This window comes from Marmota marmota, unplaced genomic scaffold, assembly GCF_001458135.2.
Source record: "Marmota marmota marmota unplaced genomic scaffold, marMar, whole genome shotgun sequence".
Lineage (NCBI taxonomy): Eukaryota > Metazoa > Chordata > Mammalia > Rodentia > Sciuridae > Marmota > Marmota marmota.
Window position 1 is genome coordinate 1,491,351 of NW_025999949.1, and position 16,736 is coordinate 1,508,086.

The following is a 16,736-nucleotide window of genomic DNA, read 5'->3' on the forward strand; positions in this document are numbered from 1 at the left end:
TAGGGGTTTATTTTCATTTTGCTACATATGGATTTCCAGTTTTCCCAGCATCATTTGTTGAAGAGGCTATTTTCTCAAATTTATGTTTTTGATGCCTTTGTCTGGAATGAGATAACTGTTTTCATTTTGGGTTTGTCTCTGTCTTCTATTCTGTACCATTGGTCTTAGTATCTGTTTTGGTGCCAATACCATGCCATTTTTTGTTACTATGGCTATGTAGTATAATTTACGGTCTGGTCTTGTGATTTCCTCGTGCTTCACTTTTCTTGTGAAGGATTGCTTTGGCTATTTTGGGTCTCTTCTTTTTCCAAATGAATTTCATGATTGCTTTTTCTCATTCTATGAAGAATGTCATTGGGTTTTTAATAGGAATTGCATCAAATCTGTATAACACTTTTGGTAGAATGGCCATTTTGATAATGTTAATTCTGCCTATCCAAGAATATGGGACATCTTTCCATCTTATAAGGTCTTCTTCAGTTTTTTTCTTTAGTGTCCTATAGTTTTCATTGTACAGATCTTTCACCTCTTTGTTATATTGATTCCCAAATATTTTGGGTTTTTTTTTTTTTTGAGGCTCTTGTGAATGGGGTAGTTTTTTAAATATTTTTTACTTTCAGGGGATTCATCACTGTTGTATAGAAACACATTTGATTTATGGGTGTTGATTTTGTATCCTACTACTTTTGCTGAATTCATTTATTATTTCTTGAAAATTTCTGGTGAAATTTTTTGTCTTCTAAATATAGAATCATGTCATCACAAATAGTGATACTTTGAGTTCTTCTTTTCCTATTTGTATCCCTTTAATTTCTTTCTTCTAATTGCTCTCGCTAGATTTTCAAGGATGATGTTGCGTAAAAGTGGTGAAAGAGGGGCTTGGCTTGTGGTTCAGTGATACATTGCTTGCCTGGCATGTGTGAGGCACTGGGTTTGATCCTCAGCACCACATAAAAATAAATAAAATAATTAAAGTAAAGATATTGTGTCCATCTTAAAAAAAGTGGTGAAAGAAGTCATCCTTATCTTATTCTAGTTTTTAGAAGAAATTCTTTCAATTTGTCTTNGGGTGTGTGTGTGTGTGTGTGTGTGTGTGTGTGTGTGAGAGAGAGAGAGAGAGAGAGAGAGAGAGAGAGAGAACTAAGCATACTGCATGGCACTCAAGGCTAGATGTCCTGATAACTAGTACTACTATGAGTATTATTGCATTATTTAATTTTTTGAGTTATTACGTTTTTCAAGTCATGATTTCAAGACTGGTAAAAATGCTTAAGAAAAAATGCATAAATACTTAGCATTTTAGATACCATTTTATATCTTTCATAGAATCATTGAATTCTGTCATAGATCTCCATTCAGTATTCCTTCTTTGATGATAGGTACTACTTTACATAGAACACTGGCCTAGACTACTGGAAACTAGCTACCAGTTGATGCACAAATATATTATTACAAATGAAAATTAGTCAATTAATTAGAATTAGAGTTAGTATGTGAGAAGCTGTTTTTTCAAGACTAGCTGATAACCATTTGCAAATCATTTAGTATGTGCGTTAAATCATATATTCCAGGGCTACTTCTCAGGAATACGCTGTCATAATCTCTTGGAGAGTTTATGGGTCTTTCTGAGTACATTTAAGTTTGAAATCAAAGTTTTTTTAGAATAATTTTAATATATCAGAGAAAGTTTATGTTTTTAATTGTTCCTGTATAGTCAAAGAATCCTCAAATATGATGGTTAGTATTGTATATTAAGTCAAAATGTAGAATGGGGAAGAAAAGACAATTATGTTCTTGGGTGTTTGTGAAAATAGGCAAAAGTCTTCTGTGATAAATTAGACCTTGTTAAACAGCTTTGCCGTTTCTCTTACTAACTATAGTACTTTAGGCAAAAATTAGAAAACTCCTCTAATCCATTGTATCCTTTTCTGTAAAATGAGGATGATAATATGCATATTATCATTTTATTATATTCTTTTTCTGAGAATTGAATGAGTTTGTATGCGTAACACATAGTAAGACTTGAGGGAATGTTAATTGTTTAGAGGTCATCATCATTCTCATCATTTTAGTGTTTGTTAGTATGGTCAGGATAATGTTCTATATGTTTGTCTGCCTGTATAATTGTCACCTATCTTTTATGACCAAAATGAGGTTCTTTCTTTCAAAAGTTTTCTCACTATTGTTTTTTTTTAAAATAATGGTAATTATTAGCTTCACCTGAACAGCACTCAATAAAGATGTTAATATCTACCTTTTTGGTTACTTGGTAAAAATGTCTTTGCTTCCATTCTGCTTATAAAGTTGTTGCATTTTAACCTATGAACTTTTCTGACCTGTTTTGTTTCTGTCTCACACTGCATCTGCCCAAGACATTTTATTTACCGCAGTAGTTTCCTGTGTCGGTGCTCCTGCCAAAATGAAACTCAATTTATAAGTTAAATTTGTTTTAAAAAGAAAAATCATATTGCATATTTTAAAGCCAAATATTATTTTTTAAATGTTTCTTGTTTTTTAAGTAAATATTTGTACATTTACTTTTTCTCATCCTCGACTTATCAAGAGCTGACTGCATAAGTAGAGTTATGAGAGTTCAGCCCCTTTATTTAAAACTGCATCCTTTCACCTTTTAAACATTGAACTCTGAAACCTAACACAAATACTGTAAGAACATCTGAGGTAGATAATTAAAGTATAATTAAGTTTAAATGCCTTGGTGAAGGAGTATAAAAATTATTTAAATTCAATCGGCTAGTACATTTGCAGTTTTCTTTTATTAGGTGTGAAATCTAAGAATCCCCTGCCAACTCTTGAGGGCTCAATCCAGAATGTTGAATTGAAGTACTGCAGCACATCATTGGTCAAATGTGCCTCTGGGACCATGGGATCAATAAAAATTTGTGCCAAAGCCCCAGGTATGTGCAGCTGGACCGTGTAAAACTTTATTGCCTGTATAGGAGAATTGGCCTTGCATTTTACAAGGAGCGTTATTGAAACAAGAATTTACTCATTGTTCCTATGAATCAGAGGTTTTAATTTTTTTAAATAATCTTTACTGAAAAATTTTAATAGTGCCAGGATGATACTTCTTGACTTTTACCAAATTAATTTTTATTTAAGGAGAAAATACTTGTGTAGTTTAAGAATGTTTATGAGGGAGAAAACTTGAAGGAATATTTGCTTAAACTTTGTTTGGGAATTTGGACTTAAATGTGACAAACATTAAATTAAAATGTTGCTCTGGTAGGATTAAACACAAAACTAGTTGTCTTTAAATTTCGACTAATAATTGACTTTGGCTTTCACCCAATGTTTCATTTCATAATTTATTTTTTAAATTATGCATAATTATTTTAGCACAAACTAAATTTCAAGATAAGTTTGTTATGGTAAAGATTTATTGAATTTTTTAAAAGATGATGCGTTCATGTTGTTTTCTTTCACAAAATTTTCTGAACTTATTCTGTATTCATTACAAAGAGTTAAAAATGCTTTTATCAGACCAATTCCTTGTAACTAATTATAGCTAAAGTTACCAAATATAATTGATATTTTGGTATAAACATCATCAAGTTACTGCTATATTTTACTCAATAAGATTTGTTGTTGGCTCTTGTTCTTTCAATAAATATTTGTATAAATATTTTTCAATAAATATTTCTATTCAGGTGACAGTGGAAAAGAGAAGTTGATTCCCTTACTTCAGGGTCCTTCTGACACTAAAGACCTTCATAGCACCAAGTGGCTCAATGAGAGTAGAAAGCCAGAATCTCTCTTAGCTCCAGATTTGATAGCCTTCACAGTCCAAGTTCCACAATATATGGACTACTGCCATAATTCTGGTAAGTACAAATCTGTCATTACTCCCTCATTTTGCATTTACTTTTCCAGAAAGGCTTTTAAAAAATGTGCTTTTTAAAAGAAGTAATTTGTGTTCATTGGGATGGTCTCTGCGATTGTACTTTTCCAAAATTTAAATGAAGTATTTTTGTATTATTATTTTTCTTTAGAGAGGGGGGGAGGGGAAAGAGAGAGAGAAGTTTTTTAATATTTATTTTTCAGTTTTCGGTGGACACAACATCTTTATTTTATTTTTATGTGGTGCTGAGGATTGAACCCAGCGCCCCGTGCATGCCAGGTGAGCACGTTACAGCTTGAGCCACATCCCCAGTTCATTTTTGTATTATTTTTTGTAATTGAAATGTGTTTATAACAATAAAGATTTTTTTATATGAGAAAATTTAGCTTTATATATATCTCTTAACCTCAGGTTCATATTTATAGAAAAACAAAGTCTATCAGATGTTATGATATCACTTCTTTAGAGTTACATTTTTTCCTACTGGTACTTTATCTAGAATTAATTTCATTTTATTCAACTCTTATTAGTATAGCCATACCTCTTGTGTTGATAAGTGATATCAGAAAGATCAATAAAGACTAGGAAAGAAAGAAGGTATGATAGGTAGAGACCTACATCAACCTTGAGCTCAGTTCGCCAGTATGTGGTTAGTAAAGCAAAGGTAGTCAGTCATTGATGCTATAAATAGGAAATATTGCTATAGAGGTTTCTTATTAGGGTAAAGGGTGTGAATTTTTCTTTAGAATTAGTTGGCCAGTGAATGGTTTCAAATAGTTGCTTAAGAGTATAATTCCATTAACATATTCAACAAGTACTGCTGCTTATACAGAGTATGTTAAACATTACTAAGTTCAAAGTAGAAAGTATAAAACGATTTGTAACTAAGTAGACAATGATTCTTGACGGCAAATACTGAAGCATTGCAAGAATGCACATATTCAGGAATACAAAAAATATTGAGAAGATAAGTTTTGTTGCAGTATCACTTGTAGCTGAATGGCATCCACATTAGAAAGTGGAAAGCAGTATTTGGAAAGCCAGCCTGAGAATGTCCTATTGAGAATGGTATGGAATTTTAAGGAAACAATGTTGTTAGGATGAGGCCAAAACACATACCACTACTGTGCTATGGATAGAAGATTTTACCTATCTTCATGACATAGATTGGTAAATATTTTATGAAAAGGCCATATAGCTAATATTTGGGCTTTTTTGTACTGTATAGTCTCTTATCTCAACTGTTAAGTTCTGCTGTAGTGGCACAAAAATAACTATTGACAGAAATGAATGGATATGATTATGTTCCAAGGTAATGCTATTTACAAAAAACAGAAAATGAATTGCATTTGGCTATGTGGCTTGCCTCCCCTCATTCTGGGGAGAAGAGATTGGTGCTTAAATATTCTGCTTTTGATAATGTGTATTTAATCATGTTTCTTAAATATGCAGTTTACTAAATTTCTTTATTTAATTATCCACATAGTAGTTTTTAGTAGGTTTTGCGTTTAGGTTACCCAATTATTAAGATATGCATCAAAATGACCAGACCATAAATTTGTAAGTTTTATGTCTGAGAATGTACAAATCTTATTTGAATTTGCCATACTCTTGAGTTGGGCTAGGGTTTGTATTTTTTTTTTTTTGCTGTATAAACAGAATAAATAATGAGTTCAGCATATTTAAATAATAATGTGTTTCTCCTTACAATATTCATATTATTATTTGCAATTTCAGTGCATTCCTAGGTTCATAAAGTTGTATTTTCATTTTTTTACTTTCTATGTGGTTCTAAAAGTACACTGGTATAAGAAAAGTATCTGTTATATTGAGGGTAAAGTGACATAATTTTTCTTGCTGGTAAGAAAATTCACCTAGTCTTCAACATTAGTGTTGGTTTGGTGATATTGTGTAAAATTTTAATGTAATTATTTATATGGTGCTTAGAAAATATTACTTGGAGTATGTTTTAATCCTAAACTATAAAGTGCTTATACTTAAGCTACATTAAAATATATTATTTAGGGCAGTTTTAAATTTAAATTTTCCATCCACCTTGGAACTACCACACACATTCGTAGCTTAGGTATTTATGATATGGTTTAGAGAGCTCATAGTATTTTCTTAAAGCCAGTTTTAATATGAACTTGATTAATCTTATGCCATGCAACAAGATTTAAATTATAGAGGAGTGGGGTGTGGGGGGAGGGAGGGAGAATGAATGTGTGTGCGCACTTTTGTGTATCTTTGTGTGTATGACTGATGTTATAGGCAAATCATAAATAAGTCTCAAATAATTTATTAATAGTCTGTCAAGATTCTATGAAATATTAGTCTCTTAGCAAGCACTTTCATGGCTACAGTGTCTAATTTTTTCCCCGTCTTTTGCCTGTGCTTACAAAAGTACACACATATATTGATATTTATTTCCCCTCTTCTTTAGTTTTTCTTATTTGTTATCATAGTCTACTGTAATATACTGTAGTATACATTACTATACAGTTCGTCTTGTTGCCTTTTTCCTGTGCTGTCAGAATTTTATTTTGGTGCTGGAATTTCCATCTTCTTCTTTTTAATCTCTGCTGTATTTCTGATGCCTAGAATATTATTCAGCAGAGAGTAGGCTCAGAGTGAATAAATGAGCAAGTAAGCAAGGATTATATTTGCTTTTCTTTCATTTTTGTGACTGCAACATCTTATGGAATGAGACAAAAAGGGAGTCTTTCTTGATTTTTAATTTTAAAGGAGATGGGCACCATAGTGCAGGTCTGTAATCCTAGCTACTGCTGACGCTGAAGGGAGGATCACAAGTTTCAGGCCAGCCTTAGCATCTTAGCTATACAAGGTCTCAAAAAGGACTGAGGATAAAGCACCCTTGCGTTCAATTCCTAGTACTGCTGCCTGCTGCCACCAGTGGTGCACAGCCCCGCCTGTGCCTCTGCCACTAAAGGGCTGAATAGTTAAACCCTTCTAGATCAAGAATTACGGGAAGCATAGGTTACCCTTGCTGGCTTTTCAGAAGCAGATAGATGTCAAGGTGACATGTTAATGAACTTTTCCCCAGGGGTTTGTTGAATTTAATGATCATACGGGTTATCTTCTGAGGATCAAGGATACTGGCATGACAGTGGAAGACAGCAGGCAATTTGTGCATGTATGTTCCCACATAGAAGGGGAGGAGATTATAACTGGGGACCAGTAAATGTTGTGATGTTATATAGAAGTGAATTTTCAGGGGAGCTGTCAGGCAGACTTTGGGGATTTCAGATTGTGTGGGAATGGACAGCATTATTGATGGGAATTTGGGAATAATATGATAGAATATTCATGGTATTAGTTGAATTTAATATAAAATACTTTTATAATTTAAAAATAACTTTTGTGTAAATTATTTATTTATAAAACAAGATTGTGTAAAGCCTATCAAATATTTGAGTTTTATTGAGGAAGAAATAGAGGTGTAGAAGTTAAATGACTTATCCATGTGCCTAGCCAGTGAGAATAGAACTTGAAGCTTCAGATTATAACATTTTCTCACTTCTTAGGCTATTTAACATTTTGTCTATTAATCTTAGGATCCACATTACTAAACATTGAACCCCCTAGTCTTAAAAAGTTTTTACCTTTGAGGAGTTTCTTTCTAACTTTACAATAAGCACTGTCAGAATAGCCACAATCTAATGATATCACAACATTGCTTTGTCCTTGAAGTATTAGCAACTCCCTTTGTACTTGTCCCTCTTTCCCCCTTGATTGCCTTCTGCACTTGACTGACTGGTTACAGTGAAGGAGCAGTGGGCTCCAGTGGGACTGTGCCAACTCAATTCATGTTTATTCTTCTGGAGGTTCATTTAATGATACTAACATTGCTTACTTTTGTATAGATATTAGAAGTCAAATAGTGAAGTAAATGCCTTTCTCCTTCATAGGTGGAACACTTGTTGACTATAATTGATTTATATAAAATATTTTAAATAAGTTCTGAACATTTTTCTTCCCTTTTATGTACAGTCTTTTGGTTCTTCATGTGCTGTATTTTATGATTTATACCATGTTCTATTGCCAAAAAGTCTTTGTTAATTATGGCATTAATGTATAAATAAAATTTAGAGTGTCTACTGTTTAGGAATATAAAATCATTAGGAAACACTATCATCTTAGAATCAAAAGAACTTAGAAGCAATTATTTCAGTTGCTTAGGCAGTGTTAGAGACTCCCTATCTTTCTTTGCTCCAATTCACATTTTTTAATCTCTTGGCGGTGATTCTGCTTTTATATATCCTGTTTTTTTTTTCTGCCTTTGATTCTTACAACTATCCTTTCCCTTTTTATATCTGTTTAATGCCAGCTCAATCTTAACATATACCTCTTCAAGGAAGAGTTCCCTCAAAATCCTTTTACCTTTTCCCCTCCTGTCCAATTTGATTAAGTATCTCTGCTAACGTTCTTTCATAGTTCACTGTACTTTTCCTTTCATAGCTCTTATGACAGGATAATATTATACAGTCTGTACCATTTGATAGTGAGTTCCAGAGTGAGTTCTGGTTGCTTATCATTTTATCTGCAGGGCCTCTTAACATTGCCTGACATATAAGAAATGCTTGAGAGATCATTTGCTGAATGAATGAATAACTGAATGAACATTTATGACAGAGGATCAAGGGATAAATTATTAGATAGATAAATAATAAATTCTTTTTTTTTTTGATACCAAGGACTGAACCCAGGGGTGCTTAAACACTGAGCCACATACCCAGCCCTTTTTAATATTTTATTTAGAGGCAGGCAGCGTTGCTTAGGGCTTTGCTGAAGTTGGGTTTGAACTCATGATTCTTCTGTCTTATCTTCCCCAGCTACTGAGATTACAGGCATGCACCACTGTTCCCTGTATACATTCTTAATACATGTTAGCTTCCCGCACTCCATAGGTCTTCCTCCTTGTCCTTCTGCATGTAACCACCATTGGAGAAATTATCCACTAGTATCTTTCTCTGTTAATAATTCTAATTACTATTAGGTTATTTGTTCACTGGACTATAATTTCCATTTCTTGGTCTTCTTTTATTTTTACTGATGATATGAAATAATATATCACCATATATATAGTTGACAAATCTCATCTCTCTTAGTTCTTTTTCCCCTCCTTGTTTCATTCTCTTCAGTCACTAGCATTTACTCCTATACCCAAACCTTAGTCTATCTTGGCCTCCATGTGTTAGGAAACAGTTCTTCAGTTGGAAGATAAGTCCTTGTTTACCTCTGTAGCCAAGGAAGGCATGCTTAACTGCCCATCATAAAACATTTGGCTCCTCAACACAGGGTTCATATATTCTGTAATTCACCACATCGATTTGGACACATCTTTGTGCTGTCATGTATGTAGAACTTGGGGGCAAAGATGTTGATAGAAATATGTTGATCCTGGTGTTGCTTCCTGTGATAATATAAATAAAGTCCTCAGTCTTTGACTGAGGAGTCATGTCTTCTACAGCATTCATGAAATTGTGGTTGGGTAAAATTTTAAGCCCCTTACAATTCTAAACACCAAAACAGTGTTGCTTTTGGTTCTTCTTTCATTATTTCCCCCCAAAGGGTTTCTTTTTTGTTCCTTAAATATAGGACATCTTGTTTCCCTAAGATTATGTATTGATCCTCTTCTTTTTTTTAGGATGGTCTAATCAGCACTTCTGCTTTTAGCAACCAACTATAAATTTATCTCTTTCCATTTATTTTGTTTTGAGATCCAAACTCCCAAATTTCAGCCACTTCTTAGCTGTTTTCATAAAGATATTTGAATGGTGACTAACTCATTTCAAAATAAACTCAGTATAATTTTTCTTCCCTATTTCCTACTCCATTATTCACCATTTAAATTATAACCGCACTGTTTACCTTTTAATGCGGTCAGTTTAGCCCTAGCTCAATTCTTCCTTCTTTCTGTCTTCAATACAATTGATGTTCCACTGGAGTTTTTCTTTTGTTTGTTTTTTGCTTTGCAACTTTAAATAGTCTAGGCTAAATATCATAAATTGACTTCAATCATTTCCCATAGATATATTGATCACCATTCTGATTATTTCCACTATATGTTTGAAAATGTCTCTCTTAAAATAATACTCCAAAATTTAACACAGTCTTCTATGTAGCACATAGTGTAACCTCTTAGATTTGTATAGAAGACTTCAGATTAGTTGCTGTTTGTTTTGAACTCATGTGTTACTAGAAAGCATAAGGTGTTTTTTGTTTTGTTTTGAACTCATGCGTTACTAGAAAGCATAAGGTCTTTTTCACGTGAACTACTTTAGTGCATGTTTTTATATTTTATATGTCTACATTTGCTTATGAACGTATATAAAGATTTTTATGCTTATTTCTATGAAATTTTACCTAATTTATTTTGTTTACCCATTAAAAACAAAGACATACTTAAAAATATTTGGTTGACTAGTTATTTGTAAAAGTGACATGTTATTTTTTTCTTTTAATCCGTAGAACTCAAAAGTATCATTTTCTTAATAAGATTAGAAAAAACAGAACTAGGTGATTATGATGCTATTTTAAAATAATGTAAAACAAATGCTTTTCTTAAAATATTATTGAAAATGAATGACAACTTAAGCCAATCTTCTTATTCCTCAAAAGTGCTCATTAGGTAAGGGCTAGAGTCGTGGCTTAATAGTAGAGCGCTTGCCTAGCATGTGTGAGGCCCTGGGTTTGATCCTCATCACCGTATATAAATAAATAAAAAGGATCCATTGACAACTAAAAATATATATATATATATATTTTTTTAAAAATGCCATCAATTCTTAAAGTATACTCTTTTCAACTTTATTGTGTTGTTCTAAATAAAAAATAATTTGATGTTAGTCACCAAATATAGGGAACTTTTTGTCATTTAGTGAAAGGGAAAGTTATAATCTAGTCTCAAGAAATTCAGTTAAATTGGTTAGTAGTTCTCTTTCTTGATTAAAACTACTATCAAAGGGCTGGGATTGTGGCTCAGTGGCAGAGCGCTTGCCTTGAACATGAGAGGCACTAGGTTCGATCCTCAGCACCACATAAAAATAAATAAACAAAATAAAGATATTGTGTTCATATATAACTAAAAAATATTTTTAAAAACTATGATCAAACACATACCATTCAATGTTGGTTGGTTAGAATATGAATTGCTACAGAGATTTTAAAATGCAAACAGCATTTTGCATTGCAAATTTCACTTTATAGGAAATGCCTCTTTGTTTCAAAAAATTCTCATGATGTAGAATTAAATGGATTGCCTTGGAAGTTTTGTTTTTAGTAGTTTTGACAGAACCTATGAGTAAGAATGCTTATATCTTGTAGCAATTAAAGACAATTCACATTTGTGGTTTGGGCATAAATGTGTAAAAATTATACCCATCTATCTTATTACATTTCCTCTCCCTTCCCTGAGGATTTTACTATGTACTTTATCTGTAATTGTTGCCAGTTTTCTATCATGTTCCCATTGGGCTTCTGGTGCAAAAAATCTTATCCTCTTGATGACAGAGCTTGCCTGAATGATTTCATGCTCCTAGCATTTTTGTTCACGGGAATTAGGGGCAAAATGTAACTACAGCTGAACAGAGGGTCTATTTTTGTAATTTTGGAGTTTGGACTCTGTTATTGGAACTAAATGAAGAGATGCAGGTGTTCTCCAGTCCAAGCCCTTTGGGAGTTTTGATGGTAGATGCTTGAAAAGAAAATGCATGTGTTTCTAGAGTCAAACAGCAGCTGTGAGACAAGGATTTATGTTTTTCTCAGAACTTTGGGATTTCAAAATGTTACATTTAATCACAAGCACGGAAAGGGGAGCAAATGTTAAAGATGTTACGCATAAAAGTAAGTTTACTGATCTCTTTACCATATGAACTAGTTGTGGGAATATATGCACAAAGTGATTTCTAGGCATAATATAAACAATTTCTAAAGGATTATAATGGTTACCAGGATATAGCATTTGAGATTGCTGCATTTATAGCACAGGACTATTATTGTACTAATTACTTATTAAAAATCTGTTATGTTTTTTCATTTAGAGACATACATGTACATGTTTGCACATATATACACACATCATGAATGGTTTGGTGAAATATCTGTCAAGCATTTTGATTATAACTTTTTTGGTAGAAAGTTTAAATAACAAATGATTATGAAAGCAGCGCAATATTTTCAAATATAAGAAATGAAAGTTTCTATCTATAATATTAATTAAGGGACTTTGTATTTAAAACAGATATGTATTTAAATGTATATATTAAAGCCAATGTATGTTAAAAATATTTTTTTTTCTTTTGGCAGTCATGGAGCTACTTTGTGTTTTAGTTGATTGTCAAATTCTTTGTTTAAAGACTACTTTTTCAGCATTTCTTTGCTATTCTCATACTTTATTGTGCATATTTAGTATAATTATTCATTATTTTTTCACTCATTGATCCAACAAATACTTTATTTCAAGTTTTTCATCTGTAGAAATATAATGATACCTTAAAGTCTCTACTGTAAAGTAATTGTGAATATATTGAAGACATAGAAATAAATAACCATGGCAGAATGAGCGAATGAATGGTTTGTATTCTGGGTTTGCCTTCATTCATTGTAAACTATTTTACTTTGAGCAAGTCAACCTTTTTGACTTTTTGATTTTTTTTTCCATCTGTGGAAAATGGATATTCTTATCCTAGAAGCTAGGATTGTTGTGAAGATTGAGTTAAATACTGTATTTCAAAAAATTTTATTTATTTATTTATTTTTTAGTTGTACATGGACACAATATTTTATTTGCATATTTTTATGTGGTTCCAGGGATCGAACTCAGTACCTTATGCATGCTAGGCAAGCGTTCTGCCCACTGAGCCACAACCCAGGCCCTAAATACTGTATTCTTAAGTACAGTAAAACATAGTGCAAAATTTCAGTATTATTCTGTCTGAAATAGTACCCTAATCACTTAATGTTTTTATCTGAGTGTCTTCCTTCCTTGTTCTCTATATTCCAACATATCCTGATCCAGTTTACATTTTCTTAAAGTTAGTTTGATAAATCAGTGGGTATGTATTTCTGAATATAAGTAGAAATTGCTTCAACTACTTTCAGAATCCTTCTTCCACACTGAAATGTCTCCTGGAAGCCATGATTCCAGGAGTTAGCAACAGTTTCAATAGCAAACAGGAAATTACTTTACTTGTTCCTTTGAATGATCCTGGATTCTGGAAGGAAGCCAGAGAAAGAAACCCTTTGAGTCTTGTGGGTGACCAGTTGTTTCCTTCATTTACAGAACAAAGTCAAAATTTTGGCAGGTTTTTTTTAGAAACTGTTTGCATAGTAAAAGTAAAATGGTATTAAAAATAAATAAGTAGTAGCTTCATTAGTAAGTAGTAAATTGTATAGAAGAAATATTTAGGTTGAAAATGGGCTATAAGTAAATTTAACTATAAATGTGTTATATTTTATATTTTATCTAAAGTATATTTTATATGGATCAAAAAGTTATTATTACCTCACTTTATATTTTAGAAACTGATATAAATCTATTAGGTAACTGTTTAGTTTTGTAAGTCCTAGCTTATGTGTTTAAGGTTCAGTAAAACTAACTTTGTGATCCTGTCCTAATTTTATAGTTGGCTCTGTTGTGGCTTTCATACAAAATCTGGGGATGAAATTGTCTTTGCTCTCTGCCCCTTCTCCTAGTGTTCTGTCCCCTATTGAGGAAGCTCTATTCCACAGGCAACTTTTGTACCCCTTTTAGTTGAAACAATACACACTGGAACCATTCCTTACACCATTGTTGTAATTTAAAAATAAGTAACAGGAGTCAGTTGTTCATATAAGGGAATGTGGGGGGGGTGTTTTGTTTGTTTTACTTTCTCTTCCTTCTGACATTTGGCCTTCTTTCTCCTCATCCTTCCTCCTCCCCCTCCTCCCCATCTCCCCTTTCCTCCTTTCCTTCTAAATTTTGCCATGACACTTTGATGATATCACACTGCAGACAGTTGTAACTGTTTATGGGATTCCTTCCCCTTGAGACTGGGAGTTTCTGAGGACAAAAGCCATGACTAGAACATGATAAGTTTTCAGCAAATATAGAGTGGTCCAAAGAATGTATTTTATTTTATTGCCATTTGAGCATAGCCTGTTGTCTACAGGTCTTTAGTTTTTATCATTTTATTTCTAAATTGGGGGAAAAATTAGTGTGGCTTTAGTGTGTTAAGGAACAATTTTTGGGGCTGGCGATGTGGCTCAAGCTGTAGCGTGCTCGCCTGGCATGTGCGGCGCGCTGGGTTCGATCCTCAGCACCACATTAAAAAAAATAAAATAAAGACATTGTGTCCACCGAAAACTAAAAAAATAAATAAATATTACAAAATTTTAAAAAAGGAACAATTTTTTTAAAGGTAAACTCATGATACTTGTAAAGCTATAAAATGGAAAATTGTTAAAAGCTTTATTTAACTCATTGTTAATGAGTGAACCAGGTAGACATGATAGGCAGATCACAGGGAGGAAAAAACAGGCATTTATAAATCATACTAAAATAAATTTGGAAATGGGAAAACTGGTTTCTTCCAAGAGTAAAGAAGGGAGGTCAACTGCACTTCTACCTGACAGAATTTATCTGGGTCAAGAATCAGCATTCTTGGGAAAAAAAAAAAAAGAAGAAGATGAATCAGCATTCTGTAGTGATACTTGCTTTCCAATGATTATAGCAGTGTAGTTTAAGTAGCCAAATTATGGAACCAGAGTAGGTGTCTCTCATCAGATGAATCAATAAAGAAAATGTGGTATAAACACAATGAAGTTACACTCAGCCAACTCTCATTTGTTGGTGAATGGCTGAAACTAGAGAAGATCATGCTAAGTGAAATAAGCCAGACACAGTCAGGGGTTGAATGTTTTCTCTCATATGTGGAATCTAGAGAGATATACAAATTTTCTTTAAAAAGGAGACCTCATAAAAATGGGAGAAAAGTAGAGTGGGGGAAGGGATTAAAGGGGAGGGAGGAAGGAAAGGGGAGGAACTATGGAATGAAATTGACCAAATTATTCTATGTGGTTGTATGAATATATCACAATGAATCTCACTTTTATGTATAATTATAATGCACCAATTAAAAAAATAAAAGGACATACAGTAGAGTGGAAGAAAGGGATCATGAGGACAGTGGTGGGGGAATACTGAGGAGTGAATGGAGCAAATTATTCTATGCATTTATGAATATGTCACAGTGATTATATATAGTATGCTGTATTAATGAAAACATTAAAAATTTAAGATAATTATGAAAAAATAAAAAATTTGTATTGCTGTCCATAACCTGCAACCTACTGTTGTATAAAATAGCTCAAAGGCTATTGAAAAGTGTAGAATCCTAAAGCATCCAACTCAGACAACCCAAAAGGGTATGCTGTAAACAATGCAGAGCTTTAAACTGGAGCAGAACTTATTTCCTACAACCACTCTAAATTCCAGGTGGTTAGTTACAGGCAGGTCTGAGGTAATGTTGTGAAGCCACATTTCAGGGCATGCAGGGAAAAATAAAGGGAAATAATACCACTGGCAGAGGGCAGTGATGAAGTAAGAGTTTCCTCATTTTCAAAGGAACAATTAATTGTAGAATAATTCTGGTATAGATCTTAATTTGAGTTGGGCTTTTGAAATCTTGTCATACTAAGTTCCCTTCAGCCAGTCCTTTTGTCAGTATTTTAACTTGGCAGAATAAGGTTTTTTTTGGTTTTGTTTTTGCTTTTTGTTAAGTAAATAAAAAAATGTTCAAGCCTATTTTTTGTTAAGTAAATATTGTGTTTAAATTATTAGAGTGCTTTGAGAAAGGAATTCATACAGCAAATATTTGAATACCTATTGTATGTTTGGCACCGCTTAAGCATTAAGGATTTCTCTCTCCCCCTCCAATACCCATGAGAGAGAGGGGTTCCCAAACTTCCTAGAGCTAACATTCTGTTATGACATTTAAAATATAGTAGTTAATATTATCTTGTATTTTTCTTGTGATAATTAAAAGTGAAGTATTATCTAAATTATCTGAAGCCTTTCCTTGAATGTAAAAAGGTGGAATTTCTAGTTTCTCCTTAGATTAAATTTCTGCTTTCATTTCACATAAAATATGGAAATCTGAAATGTTGTGGAAATCTCTGCAAGGATACAGTAGACAAAGTTGTGGGAAACTCAGTTATAGACAAACAATAAAATAACAAAAATACAAATACACTATGGGAAAATAACCAGAACAGTGAAAAAATTTCAAACTGTTAGAAGTCAATGAAATGGACAATAATAAGGAATGAAATTGACAGATATTTAATAAATGATAAAATCGAAGATTGTGAAATCTGTATGATAAACAATTTTATAAAACTGTGATAGGATTATGAATTGATATAGTCTCCAGAAATCAATTTAGCAAAATTTGTGATTCTTTATAATCCCAGTTCTAAGACTCAATTCTAAGGGGATAATGTAAGATGTATTTAAAGACTTATATTTAAAACATAAGGAAATTTATCTCAGTTATTTGTGAAAATCACAAGTCATCTTTGTTGTCGAATAGTATAAAATTATGAAATAGATCAGAATATATCCCTAGAAGTCCCTCTTTGAAATTAGCCAATAAAATATTTGATATTACATAAGGAAGTGTTCATATTAACAACTTGTATGAAAAAATAGAAATAAAAACATACATTAAGGACTAGGGGTATATAGCTCATTGGTGGAGTGCTTCCCTCACTTGTGCAAATGCTTGTGTTCTATCTTTAGCACTGTAAAACAACAACAAAAGTAAAGCTATATTGAATAAAATTATAGTTTTGTAAAATTTTCTCATTAGGGGCA

General features: G+C 32.6%; 1 protein-coding gene across 20 annotated transcripts in view; it reads left to right on the forward strand.

The window, feature by feature from the left end:
* Positions 1–16,736, forward strand: part of Vps13b (vacuolar protein sorting 13 homolog B) — a 734,817-nt gene that overhangs the window by 247,132 nt on the left and 470,949 nt on the right. For 19 of the 20 annotated variants that reach the window (XR_007347142.1, XR_007347143.1, XR_007347144.1 and 16 more), the window contains 2 exons: positions 2,781–2,915; positions 3,669–3,842. Coding sequence is in view for 17 of the 20 variants with exons in the window: in XM_048801898.1 (XP_048657855.1) it covers positions 2,781–2,915; positions 3,669–3,842 (309 nt within the window). In the remaining 3 variants the exon portion in view is untranslated. Of the gene's footprint in view, positions 1–2,780; positions 2,916–3,668; positions 3,843–11,647; positions 14,636–16,736 lie in introns of those variants that run through there. The other variant, XM_048801912.1, reaches the window with a different exon arrangement.